We start from the raw sequence: 16,917 nt of genomic DNA, 5'->3' as shown, positions 1-16,917 counted from the left end.
ATTTGTAGTTACGCATGGTTGTGTATGTAAATAGTGGTATTGTGGAGTTGCAATTCAGGTGATCGTCTAACCCGTTCTTTACATTTTTGTATGGGTTTACAATGGTGGTCTCGGTTGAGATTCAACATCAACAGAGGTGTGTGTAGGGCGACATCATGATTAAGACGATGAAGACAAATGATGGAGAATATGAAGAAAAAATGTTTTTTTTTTTATATTTAAAAAACAAATTTTCTCTTTTTTTGTACTCGAAAAGACCAAACTACTCATGAGTTGGACGGTTAAACAAGCGTTTGATTGAGGAAGGAGGTTAGAGTGTTATTAAATTTGAGCACAAGGTGACATCAGGCAAGGCAAGATCTGGAAAAGAGGGAGTCATTACGCAATCTGGGACAAACTAAGGGGGCAAATTATGATTTGCTCTTGATGTAATTTTTTTTAAAGATTTTAACGTTAACTTTCGTTTTGCTCCCTGTGGTTTGGTCATTTTAATGGTTTTACTCCATTAGTTTAAAAATAGCCATTTTCCTCACTGATCTTTCGAGTTTGTGGTCAGTTTGCTCCCTAACTCTAACTCGGTTAAAAAGTTTAAGGAAAAGTATGGGTATTTCGGTAGTTTACTCCCTGGCTCTAACTCAATTAAAACGTTTAGTTAAAAGTCGCGGTAGTCGTGGTCGCCAGGTGGTAGTTGCAGGTGGTGGTGGATGGTTGTGGATGGTGATTGCCGGTAGAAAGAGTTGTTGAAAAGATGGGGAGATCAGAAAAAAATTACTTATATACATGTAAATAAACAAGTTATAGGTTTATTTGGGTGAAAAGATTTGCATACCCTTACTTTTATCTATAAAATTACCAAAATACCCTTCTAGTTAATGGATTTTTTGGATGAAGTTAGAGTTGGGGAGCAAAATAACGATAAGTTAGAAAAATCAGAGAGAAAAATGGCTATTTTTAAACTATTGATGTAAAATTGTTATAATAACAAAATCACATGAAGCAAAATGGATGTTAACTCAAGAATTTAATGAAAAAGGGTAAAATTCAATATTTTAATTTAGTAAAGAAATTAAATCCTAGACGTTTTCCCCAAATTATCACTTTCGGTTCCATCCCAATTCTACCCGCTTCCGCCCTTTCGACACAGGAAGCAATCAAAAGGGAATTGAAGGATGGTGGCACAGATTTTCGATGGAATCGAGTAATTGTTCGATGTATGTTGATGCTTTTAGGCTCTTACTCTGTCTTTCCAGTTAATAACTTTGTTTTATTGTATTCGAATTTCTTGTTTTATTTTATTTTATTTTTTACTTTTTTGTTTGGAATTCGTATACGTTTTCATTAAAAGGCCAAAGTAACACATTACAAACAAGTGGCAGGTAAACGGGCAACAAGCGGCGCCGCAACCCCCTTTTGAATTGCAAAACCAATTCTACTAAATACGAAACGACCCTTAAAGGTTGAAAGATTACTATTCACAACCCGTTAGACCCTGTTTAGTAATTCCACAGCCTCTGGGACTAGGGAACCAAATGTATCAAAATTTGGTTATAAATGTATAATGTTTTCTTATTTACTTACATATTATGTTAGACTTAATTAATGGTGAATCAAATTTCGTTATAAAGGTATAATGTTTTCTTTTTTAACTGTCTGATTAAGCATACGGAAGAAAATATTCTAATCTATACTATATAATAAAAGAAACCTGTTTTGGTACACTTGTCATTCTCTCATTTAATTGATTAAAATCATTAATAATACTAATAATAATAATATTTAATCTAAATTAATACAAATTTTTATTATTAATAATATTTAATTAAATCTAAAATCTAATCTAATACAAATTTTTATTATCAATAATATTTAATCAAATCTAATAAGAATTCATACGAATTATTATTATTATTATTATTATTATTATTATTATTATTATTATTATTATTATTATTATTATTATTATTATTATCATTATTATGTTTTAATATAAGTCGTATAGTTCTTATTAGTATATGGATTATTGAATTAGATAAAGATTAGGAATTAGAGTTTTATATCAAATAAAGTACTTCGGAGTAAGTAATATGCAGTACAATTATATATTAGATTTTATTATAAATAGAGGTTGAGGTGGTAATCTATCTATACTTCTATACTATATAATAAAAGAAACCTGATTTTGGACACGTGTCATTCATTGAAGATGTCTACATTTGTAATTTCCTATCTTTTCATACTTAATATTATTATTTACCAAATTGACACTTTTTTATTTAGTTTACCCTTATCTCTTATTTTATGAAAAAAAAATATCGATTATTCTATCTCTTATTTTCATATTGCATTTTTTTAAATTTAGTTTATACTTATCTTTTACATTCAAATGGGACAGAAGTAAAATTATTGGGTTTCACATTTGTAATTAGTTATTTTTTTATTAAGATGCTATCGTTCTATTTGCTCATGTTCAAAATGATCAGAAAATAAAAAAAACTCAGTTATTTTTGTTTCTAGGAAATCATAATCCTTTTATTTGATTCAGTCATTCTAGAAGTTTTAAAACTAAAATATAATCTATCATAATCAAATTCACATTTCAAAACCCTCAAAATTCAACCATTCAATAATCACAATTACTCACACGTATAAGCCCATATATAACCTAACCTACTTTTAATAAAGGATTCCAATTAATTCTACGTGAAATTCATAAAGATTTTTTGTTATACACTTAATTTCATATATAATCTAATCTAACTTCTAATACTGTATATATGTGTGGACGCTCGGAGGGCAAAAGTGAAATTGCACTATTTTAACGTTATTTCACTAAATTTGTGAACATAACGTTAAAAGCGGCGGACGGTTAATCATGCATCATCATCATCATGTGGTGGCGTTGATAGCAGAAAGACAAAAGGGAACATGCACTAATCGGTCTTTGTCCCGATTGCTAAGTGTTATGTGCCTTATGTCCAAAGCTTGATGCAAAACTACTATCGAGTCGGGGGTCTTACTGAAAGCAGCCTCTACATCTTACTTTCCTCAGACCCTACCTTAGCTTTGCTATTTGTGGGATTTACTGAGTATGATGATGATGATGATGATGATGATTTAGTATATATAATTAGATTTATTCAACCCGTATAATACACGGGGTTTATAAAGATATAATTTTTTTATTATTTAGTTTATAAAATTACATTTATCCAACCCGTGTAATATACAAGGTTACAAAATTACATTTATTTAACCCGTGTAATATACAGTGTTTTTAAAGATATAACTTTTTTTATTATTTAGTATATATAATTAGATTTATTCAACACGTACAATACACGGGTTTTTATTATTTGGTATATAAAATCACATTTATTCAGTACAATACATGAGGTTCTTAGAGATATAATATTTTTATTATTTAATATATAAAATTACATTTTTTCAACCCGTGTAATAAACGAGATTTTTAAAGAATAATTGTTTTAATTTAGTATATAAAATTACATTTATTCAACCCGTGTAATACACGGGGTTCTAACCTAGTATATTATATATGATGATGATTGTCAACTATACTTTCAAAGGTCAGCTTTCTTTAACCACAATCTGCTTGCTGAAGTCACAATTTGATATTTTGATTCATGATCAATGAGATTTCACTAGGTTTAAAGGGGGTGTGAACCAGCCATTCTAAATAAATAAAAGGATAAATTACACTTTTCGTCCTTTATGTTTGTATCGGATTGCAATTGATAGCCTTTAACTTCAATAATTACAGTCACAGTCCTTTTTTCAGAAAACTCATTACACCTTTCGTCCTTTACCCATAACCTAGTTAAAATTTTCAGTTAAATATAACATGTGCAAGGCACATGAGGGTACTTATGTAATTTTACTCATCTATCTAAAAATATTTATTAATAAAACAAATCAAATTGAAAATGAAAACCCCTATCTCTCTCTCTGTCTAAATCTGAACCCCAGATCCATAACCTGCACATCGATCATCTCCCATCTCCACTACCACCGCCACTACCCCACCATCACCACCCCTCCCACCTCTCCGACACTCCCACCACCTCATCGCCACTGTAATCCACAACAACCTAATCGCTGTCATCAGGCTACCATCACCAACCCTTCAATAATCTAGATGCCCTCTTTGATTGTAAATCCATTTGTGCTGAATCTTATTAAGAATGAATGGGATAATAGCAGCAACAGATAATGGTTTAGCAACAACCAATTTCTTGAATTCATCTTCGTTGAACTCGAAGATGAATCATTTCCGGCATGTGATGGTATAAGAAACCGCCCTAGTTCGACGGCTAGATAGATCCTGAGGCTAGGGTTTTCTGATGCATACAAGATGATTACTATTCAGTGGTCTGCCTTGAATCTTGTACAGTGAATACATCTGCGTTAGGGTTTTGAACAACAAGCATTCAACGCAGACGACTCAATAATCGTTGACCCAAAATCCAGCAAGTTCGTATGCATTCAATCTTGTACAACGAACAGGGTTTTGGACTTGCAGCTTTTTCAAGAACCCATTGATTTAAAATTGATTTGGTGTCAATTTTGCTCTCCAAAAGGTACCCTGTTTCACCATTATGAATTGTAAATCATAGGTGGTTGCTAATTGAGTGGTGGTGCTTATGACAGATTTGGACAATTAGGGCAGTTGGGGTGGTGGTACTTATGACGAACCTGCTGGTGTGGTGGTATGGCGGTAGTGTCTGGTGTGGTGGTGGTGACAATGGTGTGATGGTGAAGGGTGTTATAAATGAGGGATTTATGTTGAGGAGAAGAGTCAGAGTTTAAAAAGACATAAATGCCCTCACATGAGATGCACATGATATCATTTAATGTTTAAAATTAACCTGGTTAGAGTTAAAAGACGAAAGGCGTAATGAGTTTTCTGAAAAAAGGACTGTGACTGTAATTATTGAAGTTAAAGGCTATCCATTGCAATCCGATACAAACATAAAGGACGAAAAGTGTAATTTATCCTAAATAAAATTGTTATGTTAATAATACTTGTTTTTATCATCTTGATCATCACACATAATCTTGTATTTTTGTTGTGATTTAATGCCATATCAATAAGAAGTACTTAATTGATTGAGAAGATGACGGTCAAAGTCAAAATATGTGATTCTTGCGGATGAAATAGATCTAGATAAAACAATATATGCTTCTGCGTTTTTGTCATTTTTATATTATGAATTTAAGTGCAACATCTAGGTTGAAGCTTTTATTTTAAAGTTGCTAGACCCGTCAAGCATTGACTTTGTTTTAACTGAAAATGTTAAAGGACGTTTGGAAAAAAGTATGCTTAGCCCAGTGAAGTATGATATAATCACTTTGTTAAGTACACACAGTTTAAAGTTTTATAAAACAAGGATGATTTAGCTCGATTTGAAATTCGAGCTCGAGCTGGGTCTAGCCCGGCTCGACTCGGCTCGTTTACAACCCTAGGGTTTATTGTATTATTATCTAATTAATAAGTTGAGTCCTACTCTAATTGTAATCAAGCCAAATATATAAAACCTTATCAAAGTTGTGATTAAGGTTAAAAGAAGAGTAATCAATTTTAAGGTATTTTATGATTAAAAAGATTGAGAGTTATTCAATTTTAGTTCTTTTCATCATCTTTTTTATCCGCTTTGATTGTTGATCGGGCCTTGATTATCCTCTCATGTCACTGGTATGACTCACGCCCTCCTCCTCCTGCCCCCTTTCCGTGCTTCGTCGGGCGATGTTTCACGCACGCCCCTTCACTTTCCACCTCAATGGGGCGCTAGCCAATTTCACATAGCCTATGAAATGGAGGAAACGAGCCCATAAGCCAAACCAACTCAGACCTCATAGTTAATACTCTACATGCCAACCAACTTCATGTCTTGTAAGACTATGCATTGTGGGGTAATGCCACATGCTACCTCACCCGTTAACAATTGAAACATCACGCCCGTGTGTGTGTTAAATGGGGATTTGGCATTTTGGGTGAAAATTTAATTACCTTAAAAATGTAATGAAAACTAAACAAATATAACTATCATATATACATATAAATGAAAAAGAAAAAGATTTATTTATTTATTTATTTTTTTGATAGAGAATCGGATAAAAAGGTACATGTCAGTTATCGGGTAATTGGGTTGGGTAAATGGATATATAACCAAATTCAATAGCCCATAGCCTACTAAAGTCATTTAACCCATAGGATGGCAAGAGCTGAACGATGGGATAATTGGGTTGGATAAATAGGTATATTACTAAATTTCATAGCCCATAGCCTACTAAAGTTATTTAACCCATAGGCCATAGTATACATGGCAAGAGCTGAACGGAAAGGTTACTCTATATCCTCTTATGTGTAATCTCATTTTTTTTTAAATACAAAAGTCACAATTTTATAATTTATGCCTGTCCTCCCACACTTCCCTCCCTTTGCTCTCTCTCTTGACCTGACGGGCCACATCCAAATCGTTATGGCGCCCCTTGACCTCCTCCTATGTCCTGTCTGCCCTCTCGCATTGCTTAATGTGAAATTCAACCCTTCTTTTAATAATTAAATACACACATCATAGATGTCGATTGACCATAAAACTCTATGATTATCTGTTTTTTAATCTCTTCTATGTCGCCCATCTGGGTTTAGTACCATTCTGTTTTTGAAGTCAACTGAAAAACTTATGTATTTGATTCCTTTTAGTAAAACAATTATAATTAAATAAGTAAATAAGTATAGTTAAATGATGATATATGGATCCATAAAGTCAACTACAATCGTGAAAGCACGTATTCAATAATTTTGAACACGGGTTAGGTTTACGTCTTTATCTTAAAGTCAACTAGGAATGTTCTGTCCCCAACCCACATAATGGTTTTCCGTTTTCCTAACAGTTGTCTACCAATATTAATCTCTTACCAGTTCATATAAATCCCCTCCCCCAATAAAGATTTCATTTTATCTGATCCTTGAAGCATACATTCAATGGCATCTACTTCGGCATCATCGGTTCAAAAGAGGTTCAAGTATGATGTCTTTTTGAGTTTCAGGGGTAAAGACGTCCGCAAAAACTTTGTTGATCATCTCTATCATGCTCTTCGGCAGAAAGGCGTCATCACATACAAAGATGATGAAAGAATCGAGAAAGGGAAAAGGATCAGTGATCAGCTCATCACATCTATTGAAGAATCCAGATTTCACATAATTGTTTTCTCCAAGAACTACGCGTCTTCATCTTGGTGCTTAGACGAACTCGTCAATATAATGAAATGCCAGAAGATGATGGAGCAGACCGCTTACCCCGTGTTCTATGATGTGGAACCCACTGAAGTCCGCAACCAAAGTGGGGCAGTTGGAAAAGCCTTTGCCAAACATGTAAGGGGCAGCTGTAGCTCTGTTCTACCTCTCGACTGTCTTTGTCCTATTGTACCATCTTCATTTAACGGATTTACAGTAAATCGGGTAACACCTTTTTCCCTGTATTTGTATTTGTATTATTCACTGAAAGAATAGAAAACGTTTCTGATTTTATTGTTTTGTACTTGTTGTGTTAAATCTTGTTGATACTTTGGACATTGGCTTACAGGAAAAGGAAGATGATGTTGGTAGATGGAGAAATGCTCTGAAAGAAGCAGCCGGACTGGCTGGGATGGAGTTGAAGAACACTTTTAATGGGTAATTTCTTCATCTTAAATTCTTTAGTTTTGTTTCTTTCCAACATATGTTTTTTTTAGAACTGAACTTGTGAGTTGCTTCTATAGAATGAGAAGCCATGTCTAATAAAAGAATAATAAATTACATCGAGATGGTTGGTAAACGGGCTACAAGCTGCGCTGCTACCCCTTTTGAATAGCAAAACTAAGTCTTTTAAAAACTACGTCCATAGATATAGATATGGGGAAATTCATATTATCTCATCTTTCATGTGAGATTATGAGTAATATAATTAATTTTCTATTTTTTTAATGCATAGGCATGAAGCTAGAATTGTCCAACAAATTGTTCAAGACATTTCACTAAAGCTACGTTTCATTAACTTGAGCGCTGATGGGAAGTTAGTAGGCATGGAAACCCGGGTAAAGAATGTAGTTTCATCTTTAGAAACTGGCTCTGATGAGGATATTCGCATGATAGGGATCAAGGGGATAGGAGGTGGTGGGAAGACCACTTTGGCGAGAGCTATTTTTGATCATATATCCATTTGGTTTGAAGGTAAAAGCTTTGTTGAGAATGTCAAAGAAGTTTCCAAGGGCTCTGGTTTGAAGGAATTGCAAAAACAGATACTTTTAGATGTGTTAAATGAACAAAGCATTGTAGAAAGTGTTTGTGAAGGAAAAAATAAGATGAAAAAATTGATGCAAGGTAAAAAGGTGCTTGTAGTTCTAGATGACGTGGATCATATAAACCAGCTTGAGGCGTTAGCAGGTGATATTACTTGGTTTAAGCCAGGAAGTAGAATCATCATCACAACAAGAGATGAGCAAGTGTTGGTAGCTCATGGAGTTCATAGTTACAATATTCATGATGTGAGTCTGCTATCACATGAGGAAGCAATTTGCCTCTTCAGTAGGTATGCACTTATGAGGGTGATTCCAAATCAAGGGTATGAAGAGCTATCAAGAAAAGTTGTAAATTATGCTGCTGGTCTTCCCTTAACAATCAAAGTTTTGGGTTCACATCTTTGCGGTAGAAGTGAACGTGAATGGGAAGATGCCTTAGAAAGACTAAAAACAATTCCGTTGCAGGAAACTTTGGAGATACTGGAACTAAGCTACAATGGTCTAGAGAATGATCAGAAAGAAATATTCCTAGATGTTGTATGCATACTGAAAGGTGAAATGAAAGACGAAGCAATCAGAATACTTGAAAGCTGTGGGTTTAGGGCTCATATTGGTTTAAGCGTACTTGAGCAGAAATCTTTGATAACTGTTTCTAGTACTGATGGTTTACGCTTCCATGACCACATTGAAGAGATGGGTTGGAATATTGTTCGTCGTTTGCACCCTCATGAGCCTAGCAGACATAACCGATTATGGATTAAAGAGGAAATTGAAGATATATTGGTTAATGAATTGGTAAGGTTTAGTTTAATATGAAAGGCAGAAAACTAGGAACATTTTGATCAATTATGACAAAAGTTTCATATCAGCTTTTTTTTTTTGTTTATTTATAGGGTACTGAAGCAACAAGAAGTATAAAACTGAAGAATACGGATCTAAATGTAGCAATTATTGTGAAAGGTCTTAAAAAGATGAAGGAACTCCGGTTTCTTTCCTTGAGTCCTAGATACGGAAAATGGAATGTTGATGGAGATAGCCAATACTTACCAGATGCTTTACAATCTCTAAATTGGCGTGGATACCCTTTTCGGTCTTTACCTAAAATGTTTCGAGCAAATAAGCTCGTTAACCTTGAAATGGTTGCAAGCAATATATTTGAGCTGTGGGAAGAAGGAGAAAGAAAGGTATAATAATGGTTAATCCGTTGTTTTGAATAATGCATTACAATGTCATATTTTGTCATTAGAATGATATTAGTTTTTTTTTTCTTTCGATAGGTTCTTAATAAGATCAGATTTATTGACCTCACATGTTCAGAGTTGAGAACCTTTGACCTTAGTATGACTCCACATCTCGAGAAGTTAAATCTACAAGGATGTTACGGCCTTTTCGAACTTCACATGCCAGTTGAATGTCCAAAGCTCAAATTTCTTAACCTATGTGGCTCTAAGGTGAGGAAGTTTAACATTAGTCTAGCTCTGAGTCTCGAGACCTTAGTTCTTCATGGATGTAAAGAATTTGAAGAACTCTGCTCGCCCGTTGAATGTCCGAACCTCAAAACCCTCGATCTTTTTATGACTAAGTTAAGAAACCTTACCCTCGGGATGACTCCAAATCTTGAGGATTTAAATCTTAGAGAATGCTATGAGTTTGTAGAACTCCGCTTGCCCGTTGAATGCCCCAAACTCAAATCCCTCAATCTTAGTGTTTCTAGGGTGACTAACCTTAACCTTGAAATGACTCCACATCTTGAGACGCTAGATCTTTCTGAATGTAAGTATTTTGTAAAACTTCAATTGCCTGTTCAATGTCAGAAGCTCAAATCCCTCGATCTAACTGGCTCTAAGGTGAGTAAGCTCAACCTTGGGATGACTCCACATCTCGAGATGTTAGATCTTTCTAGATGTAAGGAATTTGTAGAACTCCAATTGCCCGTTGAATGTCCGAATCCGAACCTCAAATCCCTCAATCTTAGTGGTTCTAAGGTGAGTTACCTTAACCTTAGGATGACTCCGCATCTTCAGACACTAGATCTTTCTAAATGTGATTTATTTGTAGAACTCCACTTGCCCGTTGAATGTTCACACCTTAAATCGCTTGATCTTAGTGGTTCTAAGGTGAGTAAGCTCAACCTCGGGATGACTCCACATCTTGAGACGTTAGATCTTTCTAGATGTAAGGAATTTGTAGAACTCCAATTGCCCGTTGAATGTCCGAATCCGAACCTCAAATCCCTCAATCTTAGTGGTTCTAAGGTGAGTTACCTTAACATTGGGATGACTCCACATCTTCGGACACTAGATCTTTCTAAATGTGATTTATTTGTAGAACTCCACTTGCCCGTTGAATGTTCACACCTTAAATCGCTTGATCTTAGTGGTTCTAAGGTGGGTAAGCTTAACATTGGGATGACTCCACGTCTCCAGAACTTACATCTTTCTAGATGTAAGGAATTTATGGAACTCCAATTGCCCGTTGAATGTCCGAATCCGAACCTCAAATCCCTCAATCTTAGTGGTTCTAAGGTGAGTAACCTTAACCTTGGGATGATTCCACATCTGGAGACGTTAGATCTTTCTAAATGTAAGGAATTTATAGAACTCCAACTGCCTGTTGAATGTCCTAACCTCAAATCCCTTGATCTTAGTGGTTCTAAGGTGAGTAACCTTAACCTTGGAATGACTCCGCATCTTCAGAGGTTGGATCTTGAAGGATGTTACTGTCTTGAAAAAATTCACGCTCCAGTGGGATGTCTTAAACAGCTTGCCTACTTAAACTTAACTGGTAGTTTGAGGTTTAAATATTTTTTGTTTAATAAATGTTCTCAATTACCTGGTTCTGATTCTGCGCCTACATTAGAACTAACTGCGGAGTCCCTTGATATATGTCCACTGCATCCCAACAATAATTTTCCAAAGTTTCAGTTGCAATGTAAATATGTTGAACCTGTATCCTCATGGAGTGGAAATGTTGAGATGCTACTTTCTTTTGGTGTATGTGCTTGTACAAACCTTGACTCCTTTTCAGCAAGCATATGTGGTTTACAACGTTTAGGAAAGCTTACACTTGAAGGTAGTATTCCTGAGGTGCCCAAGGATCTGTACCAGTTAGAAAGTCTAGAGGCGTTAACCTTGTGCATGAAAAAGATTACGCATCTTCCAGATAGCATTAGTATGATGAAACAACTAAAATCTCTTACACTTAAATCTTGTTGGCTTCTGGAGCAGTTACCTAAGGATCTAGGCAGATTAGAGTGTTTAAAGGAGCTAAGCCTAATGGATTGTATCCAATTAAGAGATATTCCGCACAGCATCCGTAACATGAAATGTTTAAGGCGCCTATATTTCTCCTATTGTAGTCAAGTTAAGGAACTGCCAGAGGAACTTGGACGTTTAGAATGTGCTAGCACAAACCTTGGGTCTTTTTTGGCAAGCATTTGTGGTTTGCAACATTTAAGAGAGCTTACACTTGAAGGCGGTATTCCTGAGGTGCCCAAGGATCTGGGCCGGTTAGAAAGTCTAGAGGAGCTAACTTTGTCGATGAAAGAGATTAAGCATCTTCCAAATAGCATTTGTATGTTGAAACGTCTAAATTCCCTTAACCTTAGACATTGTTGGCTTCTGGAGCAGTTACCTGAGGATCTTGGCAGATTAGAGTGTTTAAAGAAGCTATACCTATCTGGTTGTAGAGGATTAAGAGATATTCCGGACAGCATCAGTAACATGAAATGTTTAGAACAATTATACCTATCTAATTGTACGGGCATAAATCGTCTTCCGCAAAGCATACATCAATTGAAAGGTCTGCGTATTTTTGGGTCTAGAGAGCAGCTTCAGTCGTATGGTTTTAAATCCTTGACAGAAATTTTTGGCTCCTACTACGTAGTTCTGTGAATAACATAGGCACTCACAACATGAATATCCTGAGGGGTGATTTAAATTCAGAATCCAGCATAATGATAAATCAATAATCTTCGAGAGATTAATCAGAGTGCATGTGATTACAACAAGTGCCGTACTACCGTTTTCCCCAAATCAAGAGTGTTGCTGATTATATATGGTACGTTTTTATAGGAATTAATGCATTGTATTAATTGATGTTTAAGCAATGGATGGAAGCAACCTCCTATGAATATAATTTCCCATTTTGTGTGTGTAGTTTTTGAATATTTAAATTTGTAATTTATAGAAAGTTACAGGGACCATCTGTTAAAAATTTTACGCTAATTTGAATTTTGTAATTGTTTTTAAGGCACAAATTGGGTAGACAATGAAAAAAATACAGATGATTCGGGGGGAAAGGTTTTTCAGTGACAAAGATGCCCTTCTCCTTTGCTCTCGTCGAAGGTAACCTCTTTTTCTTATTATAAATCAAAAGCTTATGTATCTTTGATCTTTAAACTTAATGGATGTTTCTTGTTTCTAGTAGGTTTGTGGCACTAAATAATACTATTTTTTTTGTTATTAATATATTAGTATAGAAATTTGGCTTATAATAGAGAGAAATTTGGCTGACATGATCATATCTTTACTTTGAAGCACTTTGGTATTTATATGTTATTCTGCAGCTCTGCAATTTGAACCTGTTTGTTTAATTGTGTTGTAATAGTATTTCTCTAGATGATGCCCTTAAGCAAATATGATCCTATGGTATAATTTTATGAACAGATAATATGATCCTAATATATATCATATCCCTAGAATAGAAACATGACTAAGCATAGTTTCAATTTATAAACCACAAACGTGAAGATCTTATGCAAGCCCCCAGTCTACCATGTCCATGCGGTACATTTAGACTTTCTTCATAATCTGCCAATTTAACATTTGATTCCCGCTAACAAGCCCACTTCCATACCCGTACCAAACTGTGTAGTTTTGAGTTTTGGTACCGGTACCCATTTTTTGAGGATGTTCGATGCCGATTGGTACCGAGCTAGGGGCCAAGATCTTTAAGATGAAGAGCATTGTATTGAGATTGGAAAGCAGCAGCGGAACATTGGTAAAAAAAGTAAACGTTGACTTTTTGATCAATGATAACCAAAAGTCGATGAGAGAAAAAGATGGCGGGGAATGCAAGTGTTGTACTTTTTTTGAGGATCGTTAACCGGCTCTTCTATTGGGTTTGTCGCAGTGTTTGTATTTCTAGATGAGTAGATACGTAATTGGGCCATTATTAAGCCCAATTTGAAATATGAGTAATGAATGCATTTGAAGGTTAATTGGGCCGGAATGATACCCACTCTAGGACCCATCTTAATAATAAACTAAATTAATACATGTTACATTTTTAAGCCTAACCGACAAAACAGTATCAATACTACCCGTCCACCAGATGGGTATAGAACTAGTTAAACAGTATCAATACTAGTTAATTCCAAATTTAGATGATTTGTGGCGGATAGTAATTTAAACTGTACATATTTAATTTAAAATAATTAAGTGGTGCAAAAGTTGGTTTTTGTATAAGTATATAATTACATAAATGGTCCTTGTAGTTACAAATGGGTATTTTAGTAATTACACTCTAACTTAAGAAAAAAATTTAACAAAAGTTAGTGTTAATACCCCAAGTTGTTAAAAAATGAAAAGTTAGAACATCAGAATGTGATTTTAAACCATATGGACTAATGGTGTAATTAACTATAGCTACAATTGTTGATGCAGTTTTGTGTGGATGTGGCCCGGTTCGGTTCGGTTCGAGACCAAAGTTGACGACGTTCCTCAGTCATAAGTCATACGACCCGGCAATTCGCGATACGAGAACGAAGATTAAGCATGATGATGCCACAAACATAAATTGAAGTTTGCATGGATGTCACAAGGTTTCTTTGTCTGTGCATGAAATTAACCTTCACAAAGAACTTGTTTGTTTATAACAGCACACGAAAGACCATGTATTCTTCGTAGGCTTTAGCTGCTCGGAGAAGTGGAATCATGAAGCATGGAGGCCACGAAGAATGTTATTCGTAGACTTGGTTTTTCGTTACAAATCACTACTAGAGAAATAGGCATTTGCTACGGCCAAATTCGTAGCAAATCCGTTGCAAACACCCATTTTGCTACAGAATTGCTACAGATTTGGTCCGTAGCTACAAGTCTCGTCGCTAATTTATTTGCTACCAACTTTAGCTACGAACGTCATATTCGCGACAACTTTTGCTACATAAAAAGTCGTCGCCATTTTTAGCCACAGATTTGCTACGGAAAAGGTTGCTACAAAATTTTGCTATAGATTTTTAGCTACGGAGGTTTTTAGCTACAAAATCTTTAGCTACCGAGATTTTTAGCTATGAACTTTGCAACTGATTTTGAGCTACGGAGTTGTTTTTGCTACAAATGTTTGATACTGAAATTTGCTATGTTTTTGCTATCATTTTTGCTACTAATTTTAGCTACCATTTTTGCCACGGTTTTAGCTACAAGTTGGTTAGCGACAGAATGTTAGGTGTGAAGCTTGTTACAAATTTTACCTACTAAGTTTGCTAGGCAGTATTTGCTACAGATTTGGCTTTGGTTCTTTGATATGGATTTAGCAAAAAAAAAATGTTTGGCATTTTGCTACATTTTTGCTACTAGGTATTTGCTATAGAATACATATTCAAATTTTCTCTATTTATATAACTAAGAGTAAACTGCAATTTTACCCCTCGAGATTAGGGGTCACTGGCACCCTTACCCCCCCCCCTAACGAAATAATTGCAATTTTACCCCCCACTGTTTGCTGTTATTTCACAATCTTACCCCCTAAGCTCAATTTTGTTGACTGATCTATTGACTTGGTGGTGAAATGACTATTATACCCTTTTATTTTATCCCCTGTGTTTTGTTTACTCTGTAATATTACCCCCTGCCACCACTGCCATCGCCATTCACCACCACAACCACCACTGCCACCTCTAGCCACCACCCTCAACCACAACTGCCACCGCCATTCACCACCACAACCATCACTGCCATCTTCTTCCTCCCCCCCCCCCTCTCAAAAAACCCACCACCCGCCTTCATCTTCAACAATCACCACCGTCATCTCCACACCCCAGCCTCCAATCATACACATACATACAACCAAACCATTCATAATCACCACCTGCAACTTCTCCGTAACAATAACCACACACATATTCACATGTATGAATATATGATGTATATACATAATCAAATGCAACACCTACTTTGAAGCATTGACCACAAACCCACAAAAAAGATCCAATCTTTACACTAAATTTGCACACTCATTGACCATTTAAAACATTCAACACACAATCTATTCAACATAAATTAAAATCAAAGCTCCCATAAAATTGGGGATAATTCAAAGCCCACTTCAAGTAGAAATGGCTCAAGTGAACTGATGTAAGAAACAGAGCAACAAAACTAACTAGGAAATATATACATATAATGAAAAACTCATCTCTTTGTAATCAATTAAGGGGATTTCTAAGCTCAAGTGATGAGGTTGTTGTAACCATGTGAACTGATGTAAGAAACAGAGCAATAATAATAATAAGAAACAGAGCAACAAAACTAACTTGGAAATATATACATATAATGAAAATATTATTATTTACCTTTTCTTTTAGTTCTGGTAGAAGGATTGGCACCTACTAGCAGATTTGTTATCCAGAGATGAAAGAAGTAGGAATCAGTAAGGGTACAAGGTGCAGTTGGATCTCCGTAAAGAATTCAGTCCACACTTTTCAAGCAAAGGGCACCTACCATGAAAGAAACACAGAGATCCAAACAATGCTAAGGAAGCTGAAGATGGAAATGAAAAGTGCTGGATATGTAGCAGACACCTCATTGGCGCTCTTCGACTTAGAAGAAGAAGAGAGAGAATCAGAGGTTTGGCATCACGGTGAGAAGATCGCTCTAGCTTTTGGGCTCTGTGTAATCCCCCTAGACATCCCAAGAAGTAGGAACCAAATTGGTATATAACAAGACCCCCACCTTCATTCTTCACAGATTTGTTGGCTAGAGAGAGAGAGAGAGAGTGGAGATGTAGATGGTGCCGATTTGGTGGTTATTCCGACGCCCAGTGGCGGTGGAGATGTAGACGGTGGTAGCCAAAGCTGTGGTGGTGCTCTCTGCGGTGGGGGAATGAAGAAGAAGGATTGGGTGGAAACTTAGGGGGTAAGGTTGATATAGAAGGTTATATTTAGGGGTTATTATAATATATAAGGTACTAATTTTGGTGAAATTACAAGATTACCCTTTGACCCTTCCATAGTTTAGTTGACCGGTCAACAAATTTGAGGCCGGGGGGTAAGGTTGCGACATAACAATGAACGTTGGGGGGTAAAATTGCAATTATTTTATTAGGGGGGTAAGGGTGCCAATGACCCCTAACCTCAGGGGGTAAAATTGCAGTTTACTCTATAACTAATGTAAACAATACATATTCAAATTCACATCGAACAAGAGAATTTTGACCTATATAAATTTACAAATGCACACTACATGTCCCAACAAGGTTTACTATAGACATGATGGAAAAATAAATTAATAAAGAAAAAGAACTAAAGCGCAACTTTCATGTTTCCGTGAATGATGCTTCCTATTTTCATAGAGGATTTTGTCATGGAATGGAATGATGTCTACAAATACCAAGTAAAAA

At 35.6% G+C, this 16,917-nt stretch overlaps 1 protein-coding gene across 1 annotated transcript; it reads left to right on the top strand.

The window, feature by feature from the left end:
- Window positions 1-6,936: 6,936 nt before the first annotated feature.
- On the top strand, window positions 6,937-14,825 carry LOC110877005 (disease resistance protein RPV1-like). Its single transcript, XM_035977337.1, has 7 exons — window positions 6,937-7,483; window positions 7,608-7,696; window positions 7,995-9,096; window positions 9,195-9,485; window positions 9,579-12,360; window positions 12,553-12,647; window positions 13,968-14,825. Exons 1-5 carry the CDS (start codon window positions 7,007-7,009, stop codon window positions 12,192-12,194), a joined length of 4,575 nt encoding a protein of 1,524 aa, XP_035833230.1. The 5' UTR covers window positions 6,937-7,006; the 3' UTR covers window positions 12,195-12,360; window positions 12,553-12,647; window positions 13,968-14,825.
- Window positions 14,826-16,917: the final 2,092 nt, after the last annotated feature.

The sequence above is a fragment of the Helianthus annuus genome, chromosome 9 (genome assembly GCF_002127325.2).
Source record: "Helianthus annuus cultivar XRQ/B chromosome 9, HanXRQr2.0-SUNRISE, whole genome shotgun sequence".
In the NCBI taxonomy this organism is placed as follows: domain Eukaryota; kingdom Viridiplantae; phylum Streptophyta; class Magnoliopsida; order Asterales; family Asteraceae; genus Helianthus; species Helianthus annuus.
This window is presented reverse-complemented; position numbering and strand designations above follow the sequence as displayed.